At 39.5% G+C, this 27,895-nt stretch overlaps 3 protein-coding genes across 4 annotated transcripts; 2 read left to right on the top strand and 1 right to left on the bottom strand.

Annotated features, from left to right (window-relative positions):
- Positions 1–258: 258 nt before the first annotated feature.
- Positions 259–3,529, bottom strand: dpcd (deleted in primary ciliary dyskinesia homolog (mouse)). The gene is made up of 6 exons (XM_022755700.1): positions 3,375–3,529; positions 2,722–2,802; positions 2,496–2,620; positions 2,226–2,359; positions 1,958–2,060; positions 259–1,416 (listed from the first exon to the last, which is right to left on the bottom strand). The coding sequence occupies exons 1-6, from the start codon at positions 3,481–3,483 to the stop codon at positions 1,312–1,314; spliced, it is 657 nt and encodes a 218-aa protein (XP_022611421.1). The 5' UTR covers positions 3,484–3,529; the 3' UTR covers positions 259–1,311.
- Positions 3,530–3,694: 165 nt separating this feature from the next.
- poll (DNA polymerase lambda) lies at positions 3,695–9,473 on the top strand. Its single transcript, XM_022755699.1, has 9 exons — positions 3,695–3,723; positions 4,831–4,974; positions 5,127–5,424; positions 5,624–5,741; positions 5,927–6,265; positions 6,464–6,637; positions 7,377–7,505; positions 8,149–8,317; positions 8,422–9,473. Exons 2-9 carry the CDS (start codon positions 4,860–4,862, stop codon positions 8,781–8,783), a joined length of 1,704 nt encoding a protein of 567 aa, XP_022611420.1. The 5' UTR covers positions 3,695–3,723; positions 4,831–4,859; the 3' UTR covers positions 8,784–9,473.
- Positions 9,474–9,863: 390 nt separating this feature from the next.
- Positions 9,864–25,168, top strand: LOC111229401 (WW domain binding protein 1-like). Of its 2 annotated transcripts, XM_022755718.1 has the most exons (4): positions 9,864–10,209; positions 18,408–18,510; positions 20,350–20,511; positions 21,548–25,168. In XM_022755718.1, exons 1-4 carry the CDS (start codon positions 10,123–10,125, stop codon positions 22,384–22,386), a joined length of 1,191 nt encoding a protein of 396 aa, XP_022611439.1. In that variant the 5' UTR covers positions 9,864–10,122; the 3' UTR covers positions 22,387–25,168. The 2 variants fall into 2 exon arrangements, with proteins under 2 accessions (XP_022611439.1, XP_022611440.1); XM_022755719.1 differs by lacking the exon at positions 20,350–20,511.
- Positions 25,169–27,895: the final 2,727 nt, after the last annotated feature.

Below are 27,895 nucleotides of genomic sequence, written 5' to 3'. Positions count from 1 at the left end.
GACAAACACTACCTAATCAAGTATGTATGAATGCATTTTTGCGTTCATTTTTATGAATTCATGTCGAAGTTCCATCAAGACCCTCTCAGGAATTTGCAAAACAACAGGACAGACTGCTTTTAAAATGTTTTCTTGTATTCCTGTTCTTTCCATCTGGAAGAAGACAAAGCACAATAGTGAGGGAGACCTGTGGTTTTGTCTCTGCTTTTTGCACTTGCTCTCTGGGTTTGGACAAGTGGTAAAAAATGCAAGGAATCACAAGGTTGAAACAATCTATATTTAAATGCCATTGTCTCTTTTAAACAGCACCATTCTTTTTTTATCCACTGTCTAAGTATTTCTGACAGGACTTTTTCTTTTTTTAATTGAACTTTGTGAAAAAGTAGACATGTGACACAATGTCACATTTTGAAGCAAGGGTCCATACATACAATTATTTTGTACATGTCATATATATACACATGCCATGAGAAAATAAAGGCTTTTTAAATCATCACCCTCTTGAGTGCCTCAGATTTTGCCAAGAATCCTATGTACACATATAATTCCATATGCTAAAGATGTGAAATTTTATATTTGTCCCTCTTAGACAAGAATATCAAAACAATTTGGAAGACACCTCTGGAACAGTTGCTCCTATTTCTAACTTGTGTCTATGGAGTTTTAGCTGGAGACCACAAAGTCACAGTGACCCTCTGTTGTAATGGGAAACGGTAACACTAGTTTCAGTAATGGCTTTCAGGGTGGCCCACTACATGCATGGAACATAAGGGTATTCAGTTAACACAAATGGGACGTGCTCGTAACAGTGACCCCGGAACGAACAGGGATGAGGCATTGTATGTTTTGAGTGTTTTACAAGGACATCAATGAAAGGAGGGTGGTAGGTTATGTGACCCCCATCAACAGGCTCCCTTGTAGGTTTGGTAACAAGGAGCAAAAAAATAGATGTTGTTGCGATACAATGATAATTTCCATACAAATACTTTATGTGAGTTGTGAAATGATTTTTCTATGAAAAATAATTTGGGAAAACACTCATGGTCCAAACACAAAGTTAATATATCTGCCTGTGAGACTGAGAAACTTGGAATATATTTTACTGAAAATGTCAAAAATGTCAAATATCAAACATAAATAATAGGACAAATTTCAACAGTATCAACTCCAAGAAATGGACCCCAATTAAGAAAAGGTCTTTTGAATAAGGGATTCAGATAAATGAGAGCTCACATGTGACTGGAAAATGACGGTGTGAGGATCTGCTTTAAATGCAACGCAGAATTATTCTCTCGCTCCCACATTCACAATTCACTGACTTTTGCAGTCACCGTCCCGTCCTGCAGTGTCCTTCACTGTCTTCAGCTCCTTCAGTAGCTCCTGCTCAAGGGTTAAGATCTCTTTGGGTTTTTTGTACTGGACAAGAGAGAAGAAAAATAATTACTTCAACATTCTCCCCGTCTCCCTCCGGTAAATCCTTCACTGTAGTCATACTGAAAGACCATACAAAATACAAAGCATATAAAACTAAAAGTGCAATAATTTTGGGCAAAAATTATTATTGTAATGTTAAAAAAAAGCTTGACAGGTGCACAGAGGAAAAACTTGATCACAAAATCAAGAAAAAAAACACCCACATCTTGCCCTCATGATTTGCATGAAATACTTGAACACTGAACAAAGTTACACTTTTATGCACTATCACAGTTTAAAAAGTATCTTATGCAAGTGAGGAGGATGGTTTCTTGGACATTTTCTTTGGTTTTGTAAATTAATTTTTCCACTACTTTTGCTTAATTAATATTGCAAAGATGATACTGTTCAGGAACCTGAATTCAACATTTTAGGTAAGAACTAGGAATCAATCTTTAATACTTGCACCTTTATATTGAAAGAATACGGTTTCATAACATAGGTTTAGATTAATTTTTTTTTTTCATTGTAGTGTAGGACTTACGCTGACAATCAAAGTGTTGTTGGCGTGAGTAAAGCTGAGGGCAGAGCAGTCGAATGGCAGCTGACTGCGATCGAGGTCAGGAATATTGAACTTCTTATAATACCTGGGAAGACAAGGAGAAGATGTGATAGGTTTGTCTCGCCACCGTAGACAAAAGTATTGTACACAGTGCCATCTATAGGGAGGACATAAGGATTACATGCAACAAGTGTACTGCACAGGAAAGATGAGATGGCCAGGGAAAACCAGTGTTCTCATGCATATTTACTTTTTGTTTGAGGTTTTTATGATGATGCATCTCTCAGATGGCTCCACAGAAACATTGAAGACATCTTTGGGATAGGGAAGGTTGCGGATTCTCCACTGAAAGCTGCTCTTTATATCTTTACGCATGAACACAGGCTGTGGAAACAAAATCATTGTTTTCTCTCAAAGGAATCAGAGAGAACTCAAACAAACCAAAGTTCACATGAGAATATGTGGAGGTTAAATTGTATTTCTAGAGTCAAAATGAGAAAAAACTGAGAAGAAAACCAACATTGGAGTAGTTCTCCTTGATCACATCGGAGTCCAAAGATGCGACAGGGCTTGCAAGTGGCTCCCCGACCTCTACCTGCCATTGGCCTTGAGCTCCAAGTGTGCTTTTATGACGCCACTTTCGTACTGAAATGTACCAAATGTTTCACAGAAACAAAGAAACTCATTCCATGCATTGACTGATATTCATAAACTAGTAGCCCCACACAGCAAAACTTGTTGCTTACCAATGAGCTCATCTGTTTTTAAGTCATACTCTTCTGCCATTTCTTTTCCATCTGTGAAGAGGTAGTGAATCTTCCTTTTTCCTGGAGGTGGAATTCATAAACATATTTGCATATAAATTAGAACAGGAAAAAAAATCCTGGAATGTGTTTAATGTAGCACAAACAAGCCATATGGTTTCAGTACTAACCCAGCCTGACGTCTTACCTTTCTTAGGATATTAAGGAATATATTAAGCATTTCTTTTATTTTGCAACATACAATTATTAATGAAATATTGGTCAAATCAAATCAGATGCAATTGCTGTAAATATAAACGAGCACGTATGGATAAAGGATAGTGTTTCAAGGATTAGCATCAAGTGAGCAGAGATGCTAACAGGAAGGTTAGACCAGACTTGTCGATCAGAGATCTCACAATTAGCCGGATGTTTAGTTTCTTTACCTCTTCTTTAGCTCTTTTTTTAGTGCACAACTTTTCAGACATTGTGCTATAGATGAGAGATCACCACCTGCTTGTTGCCTAATAACATTAATGTTAACATGCTAACATTAGCTAACAGTCTGAAAAGAACTAGCTGTTAAAGGCAAATAACTGATTCTGGAAAATAGTTTGTTTTGATCATTAAGGCTAGTTTTTCTTCGTTGTACTCACCGTCGTGTATCAAAGCTGTTTTCTTTGATGATTTTAAGATATTACTCCAGCTCTGCACAGCCATGTCTCTACAGATGTTTCTGTTGCATAGGACCACTTCCGTAACCATAGCAACCAAAATCAACCCCAATAAAAGGACGTATATTTAAATATATGTATATATACATACCCTTTATCTTTTCAAAACGTATCACATACATGATATCGAACGTAGACTTTGTAGTTGTTGTATTAGTTAGCTGCAATTTTAAGCAAAACTAAACCGAACAATTGACCCGGAAGTGAAACGTTTGAATAAATGTTGTCCGTCTGTTGTGATTTCTGTACGTATGGTTCCATCTAAACAGAGGTAAGACCCAAAACATTACAGGTTAATACGTTTTATGCTTAAATGCGCAATAATATTCGAATGTGGGGTAATGAGTTAAAGTGTAGTGTATATATTAAGTGAAAAGAATAATCGAAACAGTCAAAACACCGACTGTGTGCTGTTTCTAGCGTTAGCGTTAGCATAAGCTAAAGGTAGCTAGTTAAGACTAGATAACATGAGAATACAGATGTTTTATGAAGCAGAATTAACTGTTCTGTCAAAGTTACAACCCGAAACAGCTCCCACGGTTGGCTATTCCAGTGTCCAAATTGCTGGAGAAAGCTGTAACTGTACGAGAAGTGTACTACTGTTCTGTACTACCTATAAATTAATACAAAACATTCAGTATGGCAGATATCAAACATCTTGCTCAGTCGTGGCAGTCCCGAAGTACGTTTACTAAAGTACTGCAGGACAGTTTTGAGGTCTTTGCACTTTACTTGAGTGCTCCCACTAAATGCCACGTTACTCCCACACCCCTACATTTTAGAATCCGTAATATTGTACTTTTTTCTGCACTACATCGATGTGACAGCTACAGTCACTTGTTACTATGCACATTAATACCATACTATCACAACAAATGATTGTGTTATTAATTAAAATGTGTTGTAAACCAGTAGTTGTATATTATATATATTGTATATATGTATGTTTATTTTTATTGTATATTAAAATATCGATTATAATATAGCATATCGATATTATACCATTCACAGGGAGAACTCTGTCTGCATGATGTGTACTTTTATATTTGATATTTAAGTACATTACAATGATAATACTTCCATACTTTCACTTAAGTAAGATTTTGAAATACCAACCTTTGAGTATTTTTACAACGCAATATTGTTACTGTGAACTTTACAGAATCAAAAGGAAGTATAAAAAGAAAGAATTAGCAAGCAAAAAGTGTTTTTCTACTTAGAGGTGTTATATTTAAAATGAGTCAGTTTTCCAGTATGAACTCACTACATATTAGTATGCAATGCACATTTGGTAGTACACAGCAAATGTTCTAGATTTGCAGGTGGCTTTTACCCTTTAAACTTATGAATAACTTTATAATTGTGCTTCGTGCCACAGGCCACTGGTGCCCCCCTTTAACAGGAAAGATGGAGCCTCGTCATGGCATCATGAAAGCTTTCCCTAAAGTTAAAAGGGCCAGAGTACTGCAGGGAAAGGATGCACCCCCACGAAAGAAGAAACCGGATGAATGTGATGACACAGGTTGTTATTGCTTGTGCATGTGTGACACTGAGTTGAAGAAAACAGATAAAGATGTACTTATAGCCAGAGATAAATACTTTTAACACCAAAGTAGAAGCCAGGCAATGAAACACATTTGCTCATAGTAATCATGTTCCTCTCCTCTGCCTCAGGAAACACTTTTAATGGTGTCACAGTGTACATCCTGCCTGCTGGAATAGGAAATGCCAGATGCCAGATCTTTCAAAGACAAATTCAGCAGAATGGAGGACAGACGGAGAATTCACTGTGTCCCAGTGTCACTCATGTTGTTGTAGATGACAACATGGACAGTGACAGGGCTCTGCGCCTACTGAAAGTGGATTGTATGCCCTCTGGAGTCCAACTGGTGAAATGCACTTGGTTGAGCTTGTGCATCAGTGAAAAACAACTGCTGGACATAGCCAACTACAGCCTTCTTTTACCAAAGAGGTTAATGAGCTTCTGGTTATTTTGTTGAAAAGACTTGCTTATGTCTGAAAGCCTTTCTTAATTGTATCTGTATCTCATGATCTTTCCAGGTTGTCACATAGACTTGTACGACTTGTACTGCACAGAGACAGTGGCTATATATTAGAAGACTGAATGAGTCATCAATCTTAATGCATCTTTTTATTTTCTGTCCATTTAGGGAATCTGAGACACAACATGCAAATATTAAAGAAGGGTTGCCGGATGTCAAGCCTGCAGCAGAAACTATTGTAGAGCCAGTGTCTCATCAAACTAACGAAGGAGAGACCATAGACATGGTAGGTTGCCAGGTCTTGTGAAGAAAAGACAAACTGAATTTGTTTGAATTTATCAGGTTTACCAGTCTTTCAGTAAGTAATCATTTGGTGCAACTGGGGACAAAAGTTAACAGATGAACGCATGAAAACAACAAGTCTGTGTGTGTTGGATCGTTATTATAGTTTTATTTTAATCTTACTCATAGACAGTGCCAGTTACCAAAGAGGAACTGCGAGGAGATGAAGATGGTGTCTCTCAGAGTGACCTGGAAGCGCTCATCACTGGCCAGCACCCCAAAGAGGAGACTCCTAGCCCCAGCCTCACCCCCAGTCCAGACTCTTCTGCTCAGAAGGCAGTCTTAGGGAAGTGGGTCTGTGCCCAGTCCTCTCAATCCAAAAGTAATAACTTCAACAAGCACATCACAGACAAACTTGAAGTGCTGGCCAAGGCCTACACCCACCAGGGGGACAAGTGGAGGGCGCTGGGCTACTCCAAGGCTGTCAACGCACTGAAGAGTTACCACAAGCCTGTTACATCATATCAGGTTATGTCGTGCAGATGCTTTTAATATTATGTTGTTGGTACTGTCAGTAATTTGAACTGTTGTTGGATATACTGTAGCAAGTACTTTTTGTTGAATGACGGATAACACTCAAGCACACAGATTGTTTTAGTGTACACTATTGGAATTATTTTGTTTGTATTCCATTTTCAATGAAAACCTTTTTTCCATTTGTTTCAGGAGGCTTGTCAGATTCCAGGGATCGGAAAACGAATGGCTGACAAAATTGATGAGATCATGGAGAGCGGTCATCTCCGGAAGCTAGATCACATCGGGGAGGCTGTGCCAGTACTGGAGCTTTTCACTAACATTTGGGGTGCAGGAGCTAAAACTGCACAACTGTGGTACCAACAGGTAAGGCAAATACACACACACACACACACACACACACACACACACACACATAAAAAAGACTGTTCTCAAAGGGTATTCACATCAAATCACAACTTACAACACAGTGACATAATATCTTGTAGCCAGCTCTTGTCTCTTGTCTGATAAATCTGCTGGGCTGATATAGTGCTGATATTAGCTTATTGACTGTAAACTGGTGTATGTCGCATGATTAAGGAGCAAGAAATTTCAGTGTAGAAATGCTAAAGAGGTAATTAAGAAACAATGTCTCCATGACATAATTTGCACACCAGACAGCACTGATAAGTTTATTTTCAACCTCAAAATGTCCTGCTCAGTACTTACTACTTACTCACAGCTCTTTAAAATCCAAATTTAAGAAAATGTTAATTAAAAGGGTTTGTTTATATTATGTTTTTGAAAATATATATGGTTATATGGTTGTTATTGGATTTGATTTTCTGAATTCTCAAATACTGAAATATCACTCTCACAAATCCAGAATCAGTCTGGCTTTTGTTTTCATGTATTTTGGAGCTTCTTCATCTGAGGCTTCTGTAAAACAATGCCTTATCAAAAGATTACAATAAAAAAAGCAGACATAATTTAATTGCAATTAAATGAATAACTAAGGCAAGAAGGAGATGGGAAGCAAATGTATAATATATAACATTATGTATTTTTTAAAGGTTTTTCTGTTTTTTTTTTTTTAAAAAGAAAAATGTTATTTGTATACCAGGGATTTCGCTCTTTGGAGGACATCCGCACAAAAGCCCACCTGAGCAACACTCAGAAAATAGGACTGAAGCACTACGATGACTTTCTAGACCGTATGCCCAGAGAAGAAGCAGCAGCCATAGAGAAAGTGGTAATGCATCTTCATTTGTCACAATATCTACATGTAACATTTTGTGATGATGACTGAAATATGTTTACTTCTTTCAACACTTCAAAATGTTTACTCATACGCATAGAAGTGAGATATCTCTGAAAAAGATTCTGCCTCTAACCTTCAGAAATTTGGAAGCAGTAGGCTTAAAGTAGGAAAAAGTTTGTGTCAGCTTTCCTTGACTGCTTGATAATGGGAAAACCAGACTGTATCCTCACAAAGTGGAGCATCCCAAAGGGGAAAACTAACTCTTAAACTTGCTGCATCTTAAGTTAGCCAGATACCTGTTCGCTCCAGAGCGTTGCATACAACGCTAGTTGTTTTCAGATAGTATTACTTGGATTTTCTTTTTCCTTCAAAGCTGCCAAATAGAAAGTGCACAGGAGACAGATGACTAAAGCATGTGTACTCCCTCAGGCTTGTCAAAATAAAATGTGATGCTTTAGTGAGCCTACCTCCCAGTATTTGGCTGGGAACAGGTAAAAGCTTACTTGTTCGCCAGTGGAAGGGACACAGTAAAAAAGAGAGAACATTCAATTTAAACACTGTTATTGAGAGTCCAAAGATTAAATAGATAGATTACAGCTTCTATTTTGTGTCTTTTTTTTCTGGGTATGTGCAGGTGAGGGATGCCACCCAGACTATAGACCCAGGCCTGGTGGCTATGACATGTGGCTCCTACCGTCGGGGAAAAGCCACATGTGGAGATGTTGATGTACTTATATCTCACCCTGACGGCAGGTCCCACAAGGGTATCTTCAGCAAAGTGTTAGAGATCCTCCATGACAGTGGTAAGCTCCATCTTTTTTAGGTGGAACAGATTTTCTCATGTCTTACTAGGTTTGTTTTCCCTGAGAGAAACTGGAGAAAAAAACAACAGTTTTTGTTCCCAAAGGGTTTCTGACAGATGACCTGGTTAGCCACGAGGAGAATGGAGAACAGAAGAAATACATGGGTGTGTGCCGCTTGCCAGGACCCGGCCAACGCCATCGCAGGCTGGACATCATCGTAGTGCCCTACAACGAGTTTGCCTGTGCTCTCATGTATTTCACCGGGTCAGCACACTTTAACCGTTCAATGAGAGCACTGGCAAAGACAAAAAACATGAGTTTATCAGAGCACTCGCTGAACCAAGCTGTGGTGCGTCAGGGAAACTTTAAGGTATATGGCGGCATTCCACTTGCTACACTAAGAGAGGAGGATGTTTTTAGTCTTTTAGGCATACCATACAGGAAGCCTCATGAAAGGGACTGGTGAAAATTTATCAATCACAATGCCATGCCTGGTTTTATAGAAAAATCATGATGATGAATGATGACAATGGAAAACAGCAATTATGCTCAAATAACTAATTTTAAGGATGTGTTACTGCTCCACTGATCACATAAGAAACCTGTTTGACTTGAATGCTATTTTTATTATACAGATAAAATGTTGGGTTAACTCAAATCTCAAAAATAGTATATCTTCTTACTTTGTCTTAGCTGTATCTGTTCCTCCAGCTTGTTTAAGCTGTACATGCTGAGGTTTTCAAGTTATCCACCTCTGAAACTTTTACTGCAATATATATTACACAATAAAAAACAATTAATGTAATTTTGTTGTCGTTTCCGGAGCCTTTGATTTTTATTTTGTATGGTCGGTTTATGGGTTAAGCTGAGTAACTGGGAACATTGTAAAAAGATATATTATAAATATCAGTTTTGTGATAAATAAATAATAAATTTCATCATTATCAGTCATACAAAGTATACAGCAAAAGTTTCAAAGATGGATATCTCCAAAGCTCAGCAGGTAAATCTAAAACTATCTGCAGGACTAGATATCATCAGAGGAAAGTGAAAAAATATGATTTGGCAAGTCGAGTGAACTCACCCCTTAAATACATTTTAATATAGGAAGTGCTTGATATAGTATATTTTATGACAGACGAATAATGATAATAAAACATGTTGAAAGATAATAGCAGATCTCTTCCTGTGTCACTTTTCAGAACGACATCAATTTGACATACTGGGTATAAATTTGACTGCCCTTTGACTTTTATCACTTTTTATTCTAAGTACAGTTTAGTAACAGTGGATAAACCTAAAAGGTTTTGAAGCTAGATCATAAAGAAGGGCAAGACTGACTTTTGAAAGGTGAAGAGGAAGAAGGCGAGGCCAGGAAAATAACAAGGCCATGCAGTAGAGACGCACCGATCAGTGATTGGTCAGCCTCTTCCCAGTTGGCCCGGACTGTCCAATCGCGGGTCAGTCCGCAAAACCAGTGGCGATTAACGCAACTGTACGCATATCACGTTGCGCACATGGATCGGGTCGAGGAGACCACGCCACACCCAGCAGACCGAGGCAGAGTGCCTGTGCTGGAGGAACGGCTTGTGTAACAGCTGTATCAGCCAGTCGCACCGAAAGCAACCAGTTGCGCCAGCACCGTGCCTTGTTGAAATGTCCAGTACGCAGAGGAGGCGGCGCATGCAGCGGCCTCTCAGCGCGACAGGGGCCGATAACTAGTAGAGGATATTCGGACACAGTTTGTGAACAACGGTGTTTACATGCTTGTGTTTTTACCGCAGCTGTAGCCACTTCTTGGAGGAATGAGAGGCCTATGTTCGGCTCTAAAAATGGGATTGTTTTTGCACGCCGTTGGCTCTGTCACCCCCACCGAGTCCGCAGTAGACAGGGTAAGGTTGAGCAGTCAAAAACAAGGCTCTCTCACAGGGCTGTTAGCTAGCTAGTTACGCGTTAGCAAACTGTCCAACTAGAAATGTAGCTTAGTAAGTCCAGTCCATTATTGCAGCATGTTATATCTGTTATCGTTAGATATTGTTTAGCTTTGACTCATACTGTGCTGTCAAGACAGCCTAGCACGTTTGCTAAGTTCGGCTGTTAGCTGCTATAGCTAATGTACCTAGCACAGCTGAAGTAAAGGGACTTTCAGTCTGGGCCTTGCTCTGTAGTGTTTATGGTTGAGGGTTGACATTTTAGCTAGAAGTGAGTTGCATAAACAACAAAAGCAGTTCTTCAGGTATGAATACAGACACACAATGACTTCTCTAATTATCTTTGCCAGCAAAAGAGAAAATGTCTTTTGTTATCTTAGTTTCTTAACATATAAGTTAATCTTCGTCAAGATGTTAATATTGGTGTGTTGAAATTGATTAAGTTATAATCTAGCAATATCTCGCAGTTTTATATTTTATAGAAATTACTTTTTTTCAAAGGGAATTATTATTGTATTACCATGCATTGAGTTATCTTCTTATGTACAACAGTTTCCAGTCATTGATCTTTGCAATAACAAGACACTGATGATTCACAGATGATGACAGGGTGCTTGAAGTGTGATGATGATGTATAGGTGGCTACTTCTAAATTAACACCTCTAGTAGTTAAAAGAAAGTAATCAGCTTAAAATCATATTCCATTCTCAAAATTGATTGCACCAGCCAAGAGAGAGTGAACTTGAAAATAGTTTTTTAATATTCTCTCTGATGCTGCATATTTGGAGACATGCAGTGGCTGCAATATTAAATATTGTTTTGTTTGTTATGACTACACATACCCATGTATAATTTGAGTGGGTGGGTAAATGTTTTTAGTCAGCATCCCATACTGTTTCTAATCAGCATTTGAATTTCATGTAATACAGAGTATATTTAGTCAGGAATTATTCTAGATCATATGACTGCTCAGCATAGAGAATGTAAAGGGCATGCACACTGATTTAAAATCTAGGCATTTCATGTATTTTTGATATGCTAAGGATCTGTTTGAAAACCAGACAAAGCGGATATTGAGTGACTTCACCAGTGTGATGAGGAAGTGATGAATATGAAACCACAAACCTCTATTCTACAAAATAAGACCACTTCATAACTGAATGCAGAAGCACAGCATATTCGTTTTGTATTGTATCAAGAATTTCTGTGGCATAAGAGATGCGGTAAAAACACTCAAAGCATTCTTGTGGTTCACAGACACAAGGATGCATCATAACAACTTCTCCATGAGCTAGACTGTGAGGAAGAATAAATTATCATCCAATACACAGTTCAAAAGATTTTCTTAATGACCCAGATTTAATACATTATCATCCACTGCACTGCTGTTAACTACAAAAACGTACAGATGTCAATTTTCTGGGTCCAAAGCGTATCAACCAAAGCTTTGCAGGGAGTTGCGTTGCAATTAATGTAAATATTAGCTATTTGTCCTGAGAAAACATTTCAGTTATCACCCATATCAGAACCTGACCAGTCCTTTCATACAAGATAACACTCTCTTTGTTTTATCAGTAGCTAATGTGCTAAAATATCTCTGAAGGTTCACATACGTGCTAAAGTTTAAAGTTCCTCTGCTCTGGAAGAACCCTGCTCCTGAAGACATCAGGGCACAAGGGTCAAAGTCTAATAGACTAAGTTGGATTTCTTCTTTTTTTTTTCTCTTTAGGCAATAGCTTCAGTTACTATGATTATCACATGCAGTATCATCTGTTTGTTATCAGTGCACACTCGTGTGCATAAACCATAGAGTTATTAAACAACGCTTATTTGTAGACAATTATCATTATTTTGAAGAACAAGTAGTAAAATGATGCCGGGGATCAGAAAGTATGTCATTTGATGGTGCATGTAAGCCTGACAGCTCCTGGTTACTGGGAAACAAAAGTCACATCACATGGCCCTGAGTAATATCCGCTATTTGCATTCAGACATTATGATTAATATTTTTCATCTGCAGTTCACCTTTGTACAGTCTAACATTTGAGAAAGGTGACATTCACTCTCTAAAACTAAAAAAATGTTTAAGGTGATTTGCAAGGGACACAAAAACCAAATATTTTCCTGTCATTGACTGACTTTTGTTTTAAACAATGACGGAAAAATCTGAAGGCCATCGCTTATTTTGACAGATCAGAGCAGAGTTAGACGACAGGTTCTGTGGCATCATGCTCACATAGGCAGTGGTGTAGACCTTTTCCGTATTGCGCACAAAGTACACAGAGTAATTAACTCCCCTTGGAGCAACACGTCTCGCTGTCTGCATGCTGACAAGGCGTTGAAGAGCTACACACTGGGGGCCTTGGAGCACATCTGTGACCACTATGGATCACGGAGGGGTTCAGCGACACTCTTGGTGCAAAAGGAGCATATGCTGTGGGATTTCCTCCCAGTGAAGCGAGTGCTTGCAGGATCATGAAATCCTACCTTCAGAAAGTCTTGCTGACTTCTGAGCTCTTCCCTGGGAGAAACTTTCCCCAACTTCCAAACTCTGGCTGAAGTAGCGCTGTTAATTCCAGTGTCCATTGTGGCAGCAGAGCACGAATTCAGCCCTCAGAACAAAATCACAGCCATGAGAAGTCGTCTGTGTGGCAAAGATGCAAAACCTAATGAATGCAGCAAACTCACTAGGAGCAAACTCTTTCATATTGTTATACTGTTTTCACATTGTCATTTGATACATTACAGCCATTAGAGCTTAGACCATTAGTTGATTAGTGGATTGAAATAAAACTATTCTGCAACTATTTTGATAATCAATAAATTGGTAAATTTTTCAAGCAAAATAGTGCGAGAGATAAGATAACAAAACTTTTCTGGTTCAAGCTTCTCAAATGAGATAATTTGTTGCCTTTCTTTATCTTAAACGACAGGAAAGTGAATATTTTGGGGTTTATTGACATTTAAAAACATCATCTTTTGCTTTCGAATATTGTCACTGCTTCTGGCTGTTTTATAGACCAAAAAATTTATTAATCAAGAAAATAATGGGAACATTCATCGATAATGATAACAAGGGATCATCTTATGATGGGATCACACCAGCTACGACGCTCGTCAACATGCTGGCGTTTCGACTCAGTCATTACTACATTATTACTTCATTATACTTATAGGTCAGACCACACCCATCTTCAAACTCGGCCTTCATTTTGATCTCAACAACAAAAGCTGTATCTTGAAAAGTTATGACGCTTTCAGAGTGATAAAATCTGTCTACAGACATAAACACCTGCCAAAGTACTCAAAGCTGCCTCGGCGGTAGTTCCTGCTACAGTAGGTGTCCCCAGGGCCACATTTTTTCCATGATGATACACACACACACAGACTAACAAGGTGAAAACAATACCAACCACGTGGTAATAATTGTTTGTTGCAGCACAAAAAAAAAAGCTGCTTGAAGGCAATGATAATCATGCAGAGTAGCGCAGCTTGTTTTGGTAGGGTGTAGATGGGAAGTCCATCCATCCAATGTTCTGCTTGACCCTGCCAGTATCTGGTTTCAGGACACTGGTAATGTTGGCATTACTGAGCAACAGCGGTTCTCTGTCAAAGCTAAATTGTGGTTATTTAATAGCGACAGCTGGAGTTTGTCTAAGTCTTGTATCCTTAAGTGAAGCGTTAGCTGCTGGCCAACATACTGTATGTTCTAACTTTGAGATAAAATTCATCAGTTCACAAGTTTGTTAAACTATCCTCCTCAACTGTTGAAATTTAGAAGACGCTCTCTGAAGGAATCTGCAGTATAACGGTTGCTACAAATACTTCAGCAGTGTTTTGTTCCACATAACCTTAATGACTATGTAAGAGCGCCTTTCTTTGTTACAGGACAGGATAATAAAGAACGGGTCACCGAGGTCTTTGCTTGCATCGGCTAACTTGCCAAGTCCTACAGGCCCGTGCTAAGTAGATCAGCTCTGACCATGCAGTCAAGAATTAACTAAGAACTGTAGCCACTTATCTTCAGGAGCAGCATTCGATAGTCGCTGGGGGATTATTAAACTGTTCTCATTGTCTGCTCATTTCAACAGCTTCTCATTATTAAGGCTGATTATTTTCTAATGCACCAATCATTTCTGGGACGGTAACCAAATCCGCTTTTAATCTGGTCGTACAGCATGAGAGAGGTGGATTTTTTCATTGTTGCCTGTTTGGGCTGGAGACAGAGGAATCTAGTCTGTCCAGATTCTTCACTCGGCCACTGTCTGTCAGGAGAAGTAAATACGAACAGCTAGAAACGTTCTCAAATGACCTAGATTTTTTCAGGTTCAGTTGTTTTTATTGATTGACTGTCACTGCAATCATGTTAAAGATTAGAGGGAGAACTTTTTCTGTATGAAGGACTGTTTGTGAAATCCCGACCCCCTTCAGTACATGGTTGTCCTTTTGCAGCACAGACCGAAGACCCAAACAAACTAGAGGGTTATCTGTATCAAATTGCAAAAAGGGTCCAGCCTGCCCAGTGGAGAGCATGTGGCGCAGAATAGTTAGTGAGCCAGTGAAAACAGCTTAAGTTATCAGAGACAAAGTGGAGGAACAGAACATCATGTGTTTATTACAGAGAGTGAAATCCCTCTGTGTTGGACAAGGGTTTTAAAAACATGTCATGTTGATAAAGATTAAACAACTGATGAGGAATGATTAATCTGTCAGGTTTGTAGTTGTGGCCACATTTAATGTCAGCAGTTTGGTTTGTGCTGTTCCAGTGTGTCGCGTGTGACTAATCATTCCTGTGTTACTGCTCTGTGTCTGGGTCTCTCAGGTCTGGATTTCTTGCCCTTCTCTCCCTGCCTCACACTTTGCACCGCCTGTGTACGCCTTATTAGCAGCTAGGGCTCGGCTAGGAGCTCGCTCTCCACTGCTGCTTGGAAATTTCCGTAGAGCAATCCTTGTCCACTGTTCGGATCTGGATTGGAGTGGGGCGAGGGAGTGTGTTTGTGTCAGTGTGGGTGGGTAGGGTGGACAGAGAGAGAGAGTGAGAAGGGGGGGGGGCGGCAAGGCGGGAGAGAGTGAGAGTATGTTTGAGAGCTGTTTGACTTTTCTCTTCTATGGGATAATGACCCATGAGGTGGAGGGGACTTGTCTGAGATTTTTGGACCCTGGATCATCATGCCTCTCAATCTTGGACCTGCACTGGTAATCTATAGAGAGAAAAAACTGCATAGAACGATGGGTAGCTAATCATTAAGCTAATCTATGAGAAAACATCTGAAGGATCCACAGACCTTTCTCATGAGAGGATTTTGATAACAGTGCTCCCTTGTCTTTTGACTCTATAGATCTATGTGGTCTGATTGTCATGTAGCCCGTGTCCTTCCACAACTTAACTTTTCACAGCTATGATATTAGCAATGTGCTTGAAATGGTAACTTTTGACCAGGCAGAGCTGCTGGTTTGGTCTTTTGACAGTTAATTGTAACATTGGAGCGGAGACAGATGCCTTATCGATTTTGGAGGGAAATCGACTGTTGGGCCAGATGCAATCTGACATTTTCCAAGTTCTGATTAGTTCTCAGCCAAACTTTTAAGTTGAAATCATGTTTCAGTTCTCGGGCAACATACTGAGTGGTTTGGTGCTGGCTGCTATTCAAAAATTTGCACTTGATATGGGTCTTAAACACTGATGAAATTCTAGCAGCTTACCAGCACAAGTGGCTAGGACTTGTTTACTCCAGATCCATAGCTAAGTATAAATGTTGGCTACTAGATATCTGCAGTGTAATCATTATTATTCTAAATCAAAGACCAGGGCTCGCCATGTAAAAAGAAAAAAAAAAAAAATGCAGCGTCCTAATTCTGTACTACATACTAACTGTACACAAGATGTACTACATGCTAATCTTTGTAGTTTTACTGTTTGTTGTAGTTGGTATATAAGAAATCAAAATACTTTAGAAGGTCTGTTTGCTATGATCAACTCCTTTTTCGTCTCCTCAGATCTCCTTGTTTTCAGTTTTTGCAGTTTGGAGTAGTGCCTCCATTTCCTATGTGCATTGCATTGTGAGACAGTATAGTACATCAACAGCACTCTCCAAAAAAAGAAAAAAAGAGTTAATTTAAGTGGGCATACTGACCATCTTTGAGTGCACTATGTTTTTGTTTCTCTAGTGTGTACTTAGTGCGTACCATACTTCTTAAAACCTGTTTAGAAATGTTACATGTGGAACTGGGCCAAAGTGCATGTTTCAGTGGACTGAAGAAAAGAGTGAATGATGATCAAGCTCAAAAACTCCCTAAACAAAGTGTAGACCTCTTATACAGTAGGAAAAGTACAGGTGTAAATAAAAAGAGCAATGGCCGAATTCCGTGTAGGTACTATGGTTTCATTCGCTGCATGCTGGCTCATTGGGACGATTAAATAGAACAGTTCCATTGTGAAGATTATTAGCAACACCTGTCGTGTTTCTGCTATGACAAGTCAAAATGTCTGCTATGAAAATAGCCTGTTGTTTTTATTTTTATTTTACAGTTGATTCTAAATGAAAGCAATAGAGTGGGCACTCTATAAGTGACCAACAAGCGCCATCAGTTGTAAGAAACTTTAACATGATAGTAGTAGCACTTTGAGCCACATCAGGGGAACATGGCGCTCCAGCGATGACAGTTAGTTGGTTTGTCTGTTCGAGCCACTTGGGTCGTGTGGGCTGTGAGGAACAACATGGGTTTTAGTAGTTGACATGTTGTTATCTCGTGTTTATCAGTGGACCACAAAATGACCAGAATGAGAAATCACATTGCCAAAATAAATATAAATTAAGCTTGAATTAGTGGTGTCGCAATATGCCAGTACTGATGACACCTGTGATATTTAAAAAACGAAATATTGATATTGTGCTAATAATACACATGATAATATTGTGATGGCAGATGATAAGCCTTTTGGATCTTTAGTTTATCTTTTGTATATCTCGTTGCCATGGTTACAGATTCTCTCCAGCTCCCTGCTTCTCTTGAGTCTAATTCATTTGCCAAAAAAGAGACAAAACACAATAAACAAAGTTAGAGATGAATTTCACTGATAGTATTATAATTATTATTATTTTTATTTTTTTTTTAATTTTATTTAGATTTAATGTTTCATGGATTCTTTTGGCCACGATAATCGTGAAGTGAAAAGCTGATATCGTGACAGCCCTAGCTTGAATGAAACGTATACTCCCAAAAATGTAAGGACTAGAATAAGTCAACCTGAAAATGAACTGAAACCAAATAAAACTGATTTAAACATGACAACTGAACAGCGTAAATATAATGCATATTGCAAATGTTCATAATTCCGATGGTCGCTACATGTGCATTTTCTGAGTGAAGCGGATTCTCTGCTAGAGTGAGAAAAACGTGTAAATGCTGATAGCAGCGCTGCAAAAACACACACAAAAATTGATAATCAATATTAAGGCCTCAGGTTACCATTTTATTCATCATTGCTCACAGCTCAATGAACACTTGGCTGTGCTGTGTAGTTACTGGCTGAGAGTAACATAATGCTTGTAATGTGTTTCTATTGCTATTAAAATCACTTTTCACTCTTTTATTACACACTGATCATTTCAACTTCACTTGTCACATAGCTTCAGAAAACAGCTGAAGCTGAGGCAGCGATGGTTTAGGTTGTGGCATCATAAAGGGGGCAAATATTTCACAAATAAATCATGCTTTGGCAGCCCTGTGTCAGGAAGTAGAGTCAGTCCTCTGCTAATCCCAGGGGTTGTGGTTCAATCCTCAGCTCCTCCTGCCCACACTGACGCCCAAACTGCTCCCACCCAGCTGTTGGTCCAGTACCTTCCTTAGTAGCTCGCTGCCATCAGTGTGTGTGAATGGTGAATGAGAGGCAAGATGTAAAGTGCTTTGGATAAAAGGGCTACATATATTTAGCTTTTTACCATTGTACTTTTTAGTCGGACTTGATGTAGCTCAATTTAGAGGACAATTTTTACTTTGGCAATAAGCAATTTATCTATTGATTATTGGAAAAACACACATTTTTGGCACTGCACATTGTAACTGGACTCCTCAAAATGGTTCATTTTTTTTTAAAGTTGAGATGTTGACAATACATTCCTTTTAAAGTGGCAGTGTTTCTCCTGCTTGTCTTATAGAGCCTACTGCACTGTGAAGGTGTTAACAACCAGAGCTACGTCTGTGAGTCTGGACACTGCTGCGGAGAGTCTCAGTGCTGCAGCTACTACTATGAGCTCTGGTGTAAGTATCCTGTTTGTCCTTCATTTGTCTTTTTCTTTACCCCTTGCCCTCTCTCTCCATATAGGCACTAATACACTGGATTTGACAGAACTGGTCTGTGATGATCTACTTTGTGATTCACCTTAGATCTAAGAAAAAGAGAAAGTAGAATAGGATAGATCATAAGGGTTGAAATACAGAGATGCATCTTTCTTAATTACTTGTATAAGAACTGAGTCCAGAGGATGTGACACACATTGTGTGATGCAGAAAAGTGTTGACAGGAATCCTGGTCCCAAAAAATGAGAGAAAAAGTTTCATGAAATATTGAAATATTGCGTCATCCTCAGAGCTGTCATTCGACTTGTTCTCATGGCGAGAACAAACTGTCAAGAATTATGTAACGGCCAGCAAAAGGGCTGCATACATGACAAGATAAGGTGGTTTGGATAGATGGTGGTTAACAGGTCAGAGTATTTAAGAAGAGCCTGCTGTAAGCACTCGACGGAGGTAAACTGCAAGATGATAGGTGCAACTGAAATGTTAAGAAATATTAAGATTGATTTAACCATTATATGTATATAGACATTTATATAAGAGAATGAAAATGTCTGTAACTCAGCTCTTGTCCAGTCTTGCTGGAAAGGTCGGCCCAAGGACAAAGACTGGGTCTGGGATTCGGTTTAGGTTTTTAGAAATAAGCAACACTTGACCTGACTTCAGAAGGATTCATATTATGACATTAACTGTTTATCGATGACCTGATGATTTCTGGATTGGATATAACCTTGTTTCTCCAGAATTTGCACAGTGTGAAAGAAGTTGGTAATGAGGTATGGCAGACATTACTATTGTTTCTTGAAACTCACGTGGAATCGGTATATCTTGGGATATCAGTACAGTGCATCACAAGAAAAGATCCACTGTAGTATCGTATTGTATAGTTTACATTCTTATTTCTCAGAGACGAAGGCTGCCCTTGCCCTCTCGTCCTTGAAGTGACGTTCTCCACATTTTGTCAACGTAGTGGCGTGTGTATTTCAGACACACAGTAAACACAAACTGGGTAGTTTTTGAAGTCTCACTCAGTTTTGGTTCTCTGCTGCTGTTTAGACTGGACTGGATAGCACAGTTTCACAAATAATTCCTTTGAAGAAAATTAGGACTTCATGCCTTATTCAAAAAAGTACAAAATGTTCTTAAACAATCACATTGTGATGGGATGTTCATGTCATGAAGAACTCCATCTAGAGATGAGTTTTCTCTTAATGTGTTTTATTATTATTGTTGTCCTCCCAAGATTTCAACATTTTGGAAATTAATGGCTCCCATTATCTTTTGGCATTTATTTTCCTGCTAAGTTGCACTAAAACAATCCAGTCAACATTTATAAATATGAGCAAATGTCTCCCAAAGTGAGAAACTGGAGAACTCAAGAGTTCAGCATGTGATACAGCTGTCAAATAAGGGGGATGCTCCATAGTGGGAAAGACTGTAAAACTGTCAGTGCTTTGTCATAAAGATACGAATCCAATGATGGTTCAATTGAAAAAATGTAAACAGCATAAAATTAAATTCTGTGATGAATTGCATAATACAGTAGATACAGTATGCAGGCATGTGAATGTTTCACTATGTTAGAACCAGATGTTGGCAGTATTTGATCTGCGGTGTTATGTGTGTGTTAGCAGCAGGGGCTTTATGTTACATCACCACATTAGCACAGTTAAATATTATGGATATTGTAGAGCACAGTTTCTCCTGTGTAAACATTTAAAAACATCAAACAAGACATTTTACCTATTTTGTAGGAGCTCCACTGTAAATACAACATGTCTGTGTTGGTTCTTCGCTCCGCAGGGTTTTGGTTGGTGTGGGCAATCATCTTCATTTTGAGCTGCTGCTGCGTGTGCCACCATCGCCGCACCAAACACCGGCTGCAGCAGCAACAACGGCAGCACGAGATCAACCTCATAGCTTACCGTGAAGCACACAACTACCCCTCTGTGCCCTTCTACTTCAGTAAGAGCTACCACTGGCACATGATAAAACCTGATGTTGATCATTTTTTGTGTTGTATGCAAGTTATACACCTATATGAACTCTCTTTATGAATGCTGACGGCAGTTATTCAGATTTGAGTATTTAAAGCTCAGCATCAGCAGCAGACAGAAAAAGTTAACAACTAGGCGGAAAACGGGTGAAGTGCTAAAGAGCCAAATATCACCCTCAGGAGTTGGTGGAGACCAAAACATTAAGGAGAGTGAATATTGGACTTGTACATTTACGGGGTGGCCAGAAACCCGACTCTAAATGAATGCCCCTCCATGTCTGTTGGATGTGTAAAAAGGCAACTCTTTGCTGGAATTGCCACACAGAACACACTATTCTTACCCCGGTAAACATGTTTGCAAAAGCATATATTGATACACTGATTGCACCCTGATTTCAAACCAGTGCACGTCTGCTCATAATGTGTATGTAAACTGTTGGGACGCTTGTTTGACATCTTTTTCTTTGTTGGTTGTTTGTTTAAAGTATAATGTCTCATCAGCAATTTTCCAGCTACATCAAACTGAGATATATAACACAAGTGACAGGCAAAGCAGTGGCTCCTGACTCAAAGGTGGTGGTGCTTGGCTCAAATGTAATGTTTGCACATGAGATCCATCCCTGGTTTCACACAGTGTCAGAACCTTTCCTGTTTGCATGCCCCAGTTTTCATGAAACAGCCAGCATTGCTCTCTTGGTACCTTGCCAGTGTTGCAACATCATCTCACACAGTACTGCAACGGCCCTCAGCACAGAATTGACCCAGAAATGAGCTTGTTTTGTCACATTTTCCCCCTATTGCGTTGGGAATGCTTGAATAGTGGTGTTGGAAGTTCAGTGAGGTCACACTGAAATTTGTGCGACTCAGACAGTGGTGTTTATTTAAGAAAGACTATCCCATCTAATTGTTACTTGCCTTGCAAAACGTATCTTGTAGATTTTTATCTGTGCATATGTAGATTTATGCTTTTCTTACTCAGCTGTTTTTCCATCTTCTTGTCTTCAGGGTTTCTGCCAAACTACCTCCTGCCTGACTATGAAGAGGTGGTCAACCGGCCACCGACCCCTCCCCCTCCCTACAGTGCCTTACACACAGGCCCATCCTCAGTGGCTTCGAGTCCACTTGCCTCAGAGCAGCAGGAGGGACACTGTCCAACCATCCAGCCCACTCCAGTGCCCCAAGTCTCTGACAGTCTGTGTTGCAGACCCAGCATAGAGGAGCCACAACCTCCCACTTTAGACTTTAGGCCAAAGCCTGACAACAAGCCCATGCAGACAGCACAAGATTCAGGCATGATACTGTTGTCAGATGGGCTCAATAGGGAGGGACTCACCAGCCAGGAAAAAAGAAGCGGAAGTGGGGAAGAGTCCTGCAAGGACCCGTTGCTGAAAGACCTGTCAGAGGGTTGCGCTGAGGACAAAGATCGACTCCCCAATGGAAGGAGGAGGCGATTTACAGGGGACTCTGGGATTGAGGTGTGTGTGTGCGGCACACGTGGAGGCAGCAGTTGTAGTGGAGCAGGAGAGACAGGCCAGGAAGGCAAGGAGTTGAGGGAGCTAGAGAGCCTCCTGGGGCGCGAGGGAGACGTTGACGACGACGAGGAGGAGGGGGAGGAGGCGGGTGACTTCTGCGACAGCTGCGGTCATCGGGCCTCCTTCAGCGTGGAGGAGGAGCAGGTGCTGGGCGGGCTGGAGAGGCGGGCCGCACGTGGGCCTTCAGGATCTCCTCAGCCGGCTCAGCAGATAGGCAGCGGCTCGCTCCACCCTCCTGTGTGTCTCCTCCTCCACACCATCAATGAGCAGGAGGGGCCGCACCACAACACCAGCACTGAGCCGCAGGGCTGAAACACAGCTGACACACCATTGTCATCGAGGGAAGGAGAACACTTAGGACAGGACATGGAGACATTGCTTTCGTATTTGAGCAAGTATTTATGTCTAAATGCTTTCTAAGTGAGTATTTTTATGAATGTGTGCATCTTAGATAAAACAGGTGTGGGCGCAGGAAGGGGATTCTCAACTAAATAAGAGTGAGATCCAAAGGTTTAGAAAGCCTGGTCCTCCCCACACTGGAACAGTGGCCTTAACCTGTGTATTTTGGGTTATACTGGGGCAGTGCAAGCCCTTTAACAGCCTGTGGCAATTCAGACTTCTCACACTGCACACACGCACGCACACATGCGCACACACATACTTGCACACACACACACACACACACACATAGTCTGTCACATGTCCCTCATTTACAATGGAAGCTACTGACATAGTCAAAGACTTGATAGCTGAAGCTGTTATGTCAGAACAGGACGTTCACTGCCTAGGATTAATGCAGCTCTCTAAACACGCACACACACACACAAACACACACACACACAAACACACACACACACACACACAGCAGGAACATTTTCAATGAGTGCAATGTGGAATTGCCACAGTGTGTGTTTATGCAAGCTGATACTGTACAGGGACACCAGAACAAGACTGTGTGGGACATCCTGTTAGACTCTTGCTTCTCAAGTGCTTTTTCAGCGATTAAAAACCGCTCTGCCTTGTGTCTGTTTTTGTTGCTCTCTATCTGCCCCGCCAGTGATAGATGAGTATAAGTGCATTAACAGATCTTCATGTGAGCAGTTCCTATTTTGCACAAAATGTATTTATCCTCATAAATGAAGCTTTTGGCTAGAAAATCAAAGCAAAAGTTTTTCTTGTTCATAAATTCAGTCTTACATTGCAGTACATGATTAGTTTCTTATGGTTTTGTTGCAACATCTGTAAAAAATGGACCTCTGTGAATTGTTAGTGGGGAATGCAACACATTCTCTTTGTATACAATCATTTTTAAACTTAATTTAATGAATGTTTCTAGTATGTGCCTACCCAAAAAATGCAGAATGTTGATGAACAACAATAAGCCTCAGTGAAACTGAGAGACCATCAGAAAGCAAGTACTAAAACCAAGAAAACAATACTAAGCTTCTTAGAGGTTACAACTGAGACGGGCGACATCAGATGTGACACTTTTGTTAGTCACATCAGTATCTTACCACCTTCACCAGCTGTACAGTATGAAAAACAAAGATTTACTAAAGATTACTCTTTATGTTGGATTTTCATATCAGCACAATTTTTTACCATACTTTAGTTTTGGTATTCTATGATTAAACATTTCTAACAGCCTGCTAAAGAGTCCATTAAAGGAGATTTTGGTTAACTGATTTTTACCCGTGTGTGATGCTGCCAATCTCCTGCATTTGTGCTATTTAATCTGAGAAATTCTCCTTTTAGTTTGTGCACACAATACGTGTAATATGAAGCATTTAACCCCACAGGGTATTTCAGAACATTATTTCACTGACAGCTGCAGCTGTGGGGGTGAGGCATGAGAACAGATTGAAATTAATGTGTTTTAGATAAAGAATAAATGAGGAAACAAAGAATCAGATTAGGTAATAAAATAACAGTCTGATAGTTTTCTGTGTTTTTTTTGTAATATGTGAATATCTTAACAAGTTTTCACACAACAGGAATTTTCCGGAGAAGCATGTTTTTTTTATGATTACCAAAAGAGTTTTGGCACAAGATGTGATTAATGAGCAACTTGTGCAATTCTACATCATGGACATAAAACAAAGACCATTTAGAAAAAGCACTGAATAGTGTTGATTGATGATGGAAAATTGATTGGCCTCAGGTCATATAATGAACATGATGTGTGAAACTTTTTAAGTAAAATTTTTGTTTGCCCACTCTCTAAAATGCCATTGTGTCATGGAAATATATATTTTCCAGACCTTTTCTCGGAGCACACTCAAAAATGCACACATTGCAATGTCTGCTGAGCACAACTGTTTTAGCCATCAATCTCTCAGATTGATCTACATACCCTGAAACAATCTTAACAGAAGATGTTTCCCAAAAATTTCTAGCACAAGTTAAACTGTAACATGTGAACTTTATGTATTAACGGTAAGGTGATTGAAACCTGAACACACTCTAAAGTGCTTTATATGTTAATGCTTTTTGTGAACTAGAAAATGTAATTGTGGTACATGTAGTACAAAGATGAGCTATTTTTCATATCAGCTGAATCCTTTAAAAATTACTCAAACTGTATAAAATTTCAAAACCACTTTATATTTGCAAATTGAGTACAATATTCTGTAACATGTTTGTGAACCAAATAGTTACTCTCATCATTTTTTTATGAAATCATTAGCTTAATTGTTATGGACAGATTTTCTTTTGTCATTATGGGTATTATTATTTTTTCTGTTGAAAAAAGATTTAACTTCTTATCCTGAAGATGTGTGAAGGGTACATTTGACTAACAATACAGTAGTTAATTTGTTAACAAGATCAGGGGCATCTTGCCAAAGACACTTTTTATTTCTTCACTAGTGTGTGTAAGGTGGTTTTGCACATATTTTTTGAATGTTCTGATCATAAGCCATTTATTACAACTACCAAGATGGATGTATGTTAAATAAACATACTCTTAAATTCAGGCAGATTTTTGTGTCATTGTGGCTTTTTCATTACAGAGTGTTGTTATCATAACTGACTGAAGTTCTGTGCGAAGAACTGTACTTGCATTTCTCAATACTTAGACTAAATTAAAAATATATACATAACACAACATTTTCTTTGGACTTTGACTGTGTCAGCTGTGATTTCCTGCAGTGAGGGACAGGGTGTGCTGTTGAGCAAGAAGTCAACTGTGAAACTCTACTGTGGGACTGTGAATGTATCCATCTGCAAGATGCAAGATGCCCACTACAAGTAACGCCTACTGCAAGACACTCCAACTGTATGTAAGCCTCACTACAAGACACGCCCACTTCATGTGACGCCCACTTGATAGATTCCATTGGTTGAGTTTAACACCATTGCTAACCAAATCAGTATTTAGCCATTTGACCATTGCTGAATACTTCACGTGTCCACCATGTAGGACAAGGCAAGACAGGCCTGTAAACAAATGCAAGTAAATGGCAGTCAGACAACTACTGCAGCTGGATGGAGGAACTGCATGTGAGTTGGCACCCTCTAGTGGATGCATTGTTTAACTTCCATCCCAACGTAAAGGACGCGTGGGAGTATGTGGTCAGTGACGGTTATAACCATTAAAACATATGCATCTATTTTCATACGTAAAAGAAGCATAAATGAGCCATTAAGCTTACATGAGCTAAAACTTAATGTGGTGGAAAATATTTCATACTTGTAAAAACATTTTTCAAACATGAATTTGGCAGATTTTCTAATACTTCTGGATACATCCCTACATAACATAATTTAAGTGGGTGGCTTAAAGTTTGTAATGGGTATATAATGTTTCTAAACTGCCTGGAAAACTATTGACTATACTTAAAAAAAATTTAAAAAAAAAATCAAAGTTCTATCAAGAGCAGAAATGCAAGACAGCAAGACATTGAACCAAGAACAGAGATTAATAAACACATTTCTAAACAGTTGTTCTGTCCTTTCATCAGAGGAAGCTGAACTGGAAGTTTTCTGGCATCATCATCATCATCATCATCATCATGATCACAACCCATTTGAGAACTCAAGATGTCATCCATGCCTCCTTTTCTCCACAACTTGATGAATGCCACCAAATCACATCGCTCCATGAGGTCCTCCTTCTGCCGGCACCGCTCATTCAGTTTTCACAGTGTGGATACCTTTCAAATTACAGTAAAAGACAAACACTTTAGTTGATGAATCACGTATGTGCATGAATGTGTGCTTCAGTTGAGGACTATTGTGCGTTATCTTACAGTATTAAATGAACAAATTCCAACATAGCAATGTTGTTCTATACACTCTTCTGTACACTGTGTATTGTAGGAACCACATACTGTAAGTTTCTTGCATATTCATGGCTGGTGGGAGCGTCACTACGCGGGATAAGATCACACTTCTAACTTGTTTGTGATATGATCATTACATAGAGATTCTCTCCCTCTCTCTCTCTCACTGTGTGTGTGTGTGTCTTGTGTGTTAACAGAAGGTCCTCAGGCTGAATATCAGACACAACAAAGTGGAGGTAAGACATCAGTATAACAGCATCAACAAAACTAAGAACCTTACAAACAAACCAACAGCAACACTGTCAGTGGAAAATGCCTAATCCATGACAAAAAACGAGAAAATAGCAGTAATTGTGACACGACTGAGTCAGGATGATGTGTACACCACACAAGCTCTTCTCTGGTGAATGACCCTACCACCTGCCTCGTCCAGTCGGCTTGTTGGCAATCTTTTTTTTCTTCTTTGGGTTTTAAGGGCAGCTTGCATCTTAAATGTTGAACTACTGCCATCTTCTGGAGTTAGTTAACTCCTACAGTGTCGAGGATGTCCGATTTTCCTCTGTTCTCATTTGGAAGCTGACCAAGCATCTTCTGCCTTGTCCCCTAACACCACACTCCAGTACACTCTGTTAGCCCTAATCTTTTCATTTCATCCAGCATGTCCTTTCTCTGCTACATTTTCCTGCAGCAGTTAACAAGTATGTACTCTACAGTTTCACATACCTTGCAGTGATCATAAAAACCAGTTGGATACTTCCCTGTAATGTGAAGTGCACTGTTCAGATTATTGTGTCATAGTCACGAATCCTGTCTTGTATTTTCTGTAATGTAACTACATGCTCCACAATTCTCCCTCTTAGTATCATTTATCATCACAATAAGGTGGGACTTAAAGGTGTGCTTCCTTCCATTCTCTACAACATGTTCGCTTGAAAGGTCTGACCCTATTTTCACATGGATGGATATACCGCTCAGACAGTCCTTTATCCCGTTGAAAACGCTCCCTCTGACTCCCATAACATAATTTGATCAACAGCCCCTCTCGCCATATCATGTCATGTGCTTTTTCAACACCAAAAAACACTGTGGCCACTGACCCTTTGTTTACTTGAGCTTTTCTTACTTCATCCTCCAGTCCAGACACAACTCGATCCATAGTGCCCCTTCCTCTCCTAAATCCACTTTGGTATGTAGCCATCATACCTCTTTTCTCCATTGACCATCCACCACATCAATTTACAAACATGCGTTGTCAAGGCAATAAGCCTGTATTTTGTTGGATTACCGGCATCCTTACCAGGTTTACTTGGCACAATAATTATTGTTTCCTTCCAGCTCCCTGGGACTCTTCCATCTTCCCACATTTGATTGAATAACATTAACAACTTTTTCAGCCACTACATACTTAAATGTTTCAGCAGAATGTAGCATCATCTTTCCCTGGGGCAGTCCACCCAGTTTTAGTGCCTTTCTTCGTTCTCCCATGCTAAAAATTGGACATTTGGTTCATCCTCAGTGCTTTCCTTTCTCTTTAGTGC

The sequence above is a fragment of the Seriola dumerili genome, unplaced genomic scaffold (assembly GCF_002260705.1).
Source record: "Seriola dumerili isolate Sdu_G_001 unplaced genomic scaffold, Sdu_1.0 BDQW01000230.1, whole genome shotgun sequence".
In the NCBI taxonomy this organism is placed as follows: Eukaryota; Metazoa; Chordata; class Actinopteri; order Carangiformes; family Carangidae; genus Seriola; species Seriola dumerili.
The sequence above is the reverse complement of the archived record's forward strand: the minus strand, read 5'-3'. Positions and strand labels throughout refer to the sequence as shown.

What these genes read in the sequence shown, in the direction of transcription:
- dpcd (XM_022755700.1), bottom strand. Translation starts at nt 3,483, where the DNA reads ATGGTTACGGAAGTGGTCCTATGCAACAGAAACATCTGTAGAGACATG. An exon ending in TCAAGGAGAACTACTCCAAT is followed by an intron (nt 2,360 to 2,495) that starts GTTGGTTTTCTT and finishes TTGTTTCCACAG; the next exon opens with CCTGTGTTCATGCGTAAAGA. An exon ending in ACAACACTTTGATTGTCAGC is followed by an intron (nt 1,417 to 1,957) that starts GTAAGTCCTACA and finishes TCTCTTGTCCAG; the next exon opens with TACAAAAAACCCAAAGAGAT.
- poll (XM_022755699.1), top strand. Translation starts at nt 4,860, where the DNA reads ATGGAGCCTCGTCATGGCATCATGAAAGCTTTCCCTAAAGTTAAAAGG. An exon ending in AAGGAGAGACCATAGACATG is followed by an intron (nt 5,742 to 5,926) that starts GTAGGTTGCCAG and finishes TCTTACTCATAG; the next exon opens with ACAGTGCCAGTTACCAAAGA. An exon ending in AGCCTGTTACATCATATCAG is followed by an intron (nt 6,266 to 6,463) that starts GTTATGTCGTGC and finishes CATTTGTTTCAG; the next exon opens with GAGGCTTGTCAGATTCCAGG.
- LOC111229401 (XM_022755718.1), top strand. Translation starts at nt 10,123, where the DNA reads ATGAGAGGCCTATGTTCGGCTCTAAAAATGGGATTGTTTTTGCACGCC. An exon ending in CCGAGTCCGCAGTAGACAGG is followed by an intron (nt 10,210 to 18,407) that starts GTAAGGTTGAGC and finishes CTTGTCTTATAG; the next exon opens with AGCCTACTGCACTGTGAAGG. An exon ending in CTCTGTGCCCTTCTACTTCA is followed by an intron (nt 20,512 to 21,547) that starts GTAAGAGCTACC and finishes TCTTGTCTTCAG; the next exon opens with GGTTTCTGCCAAACTACCTC.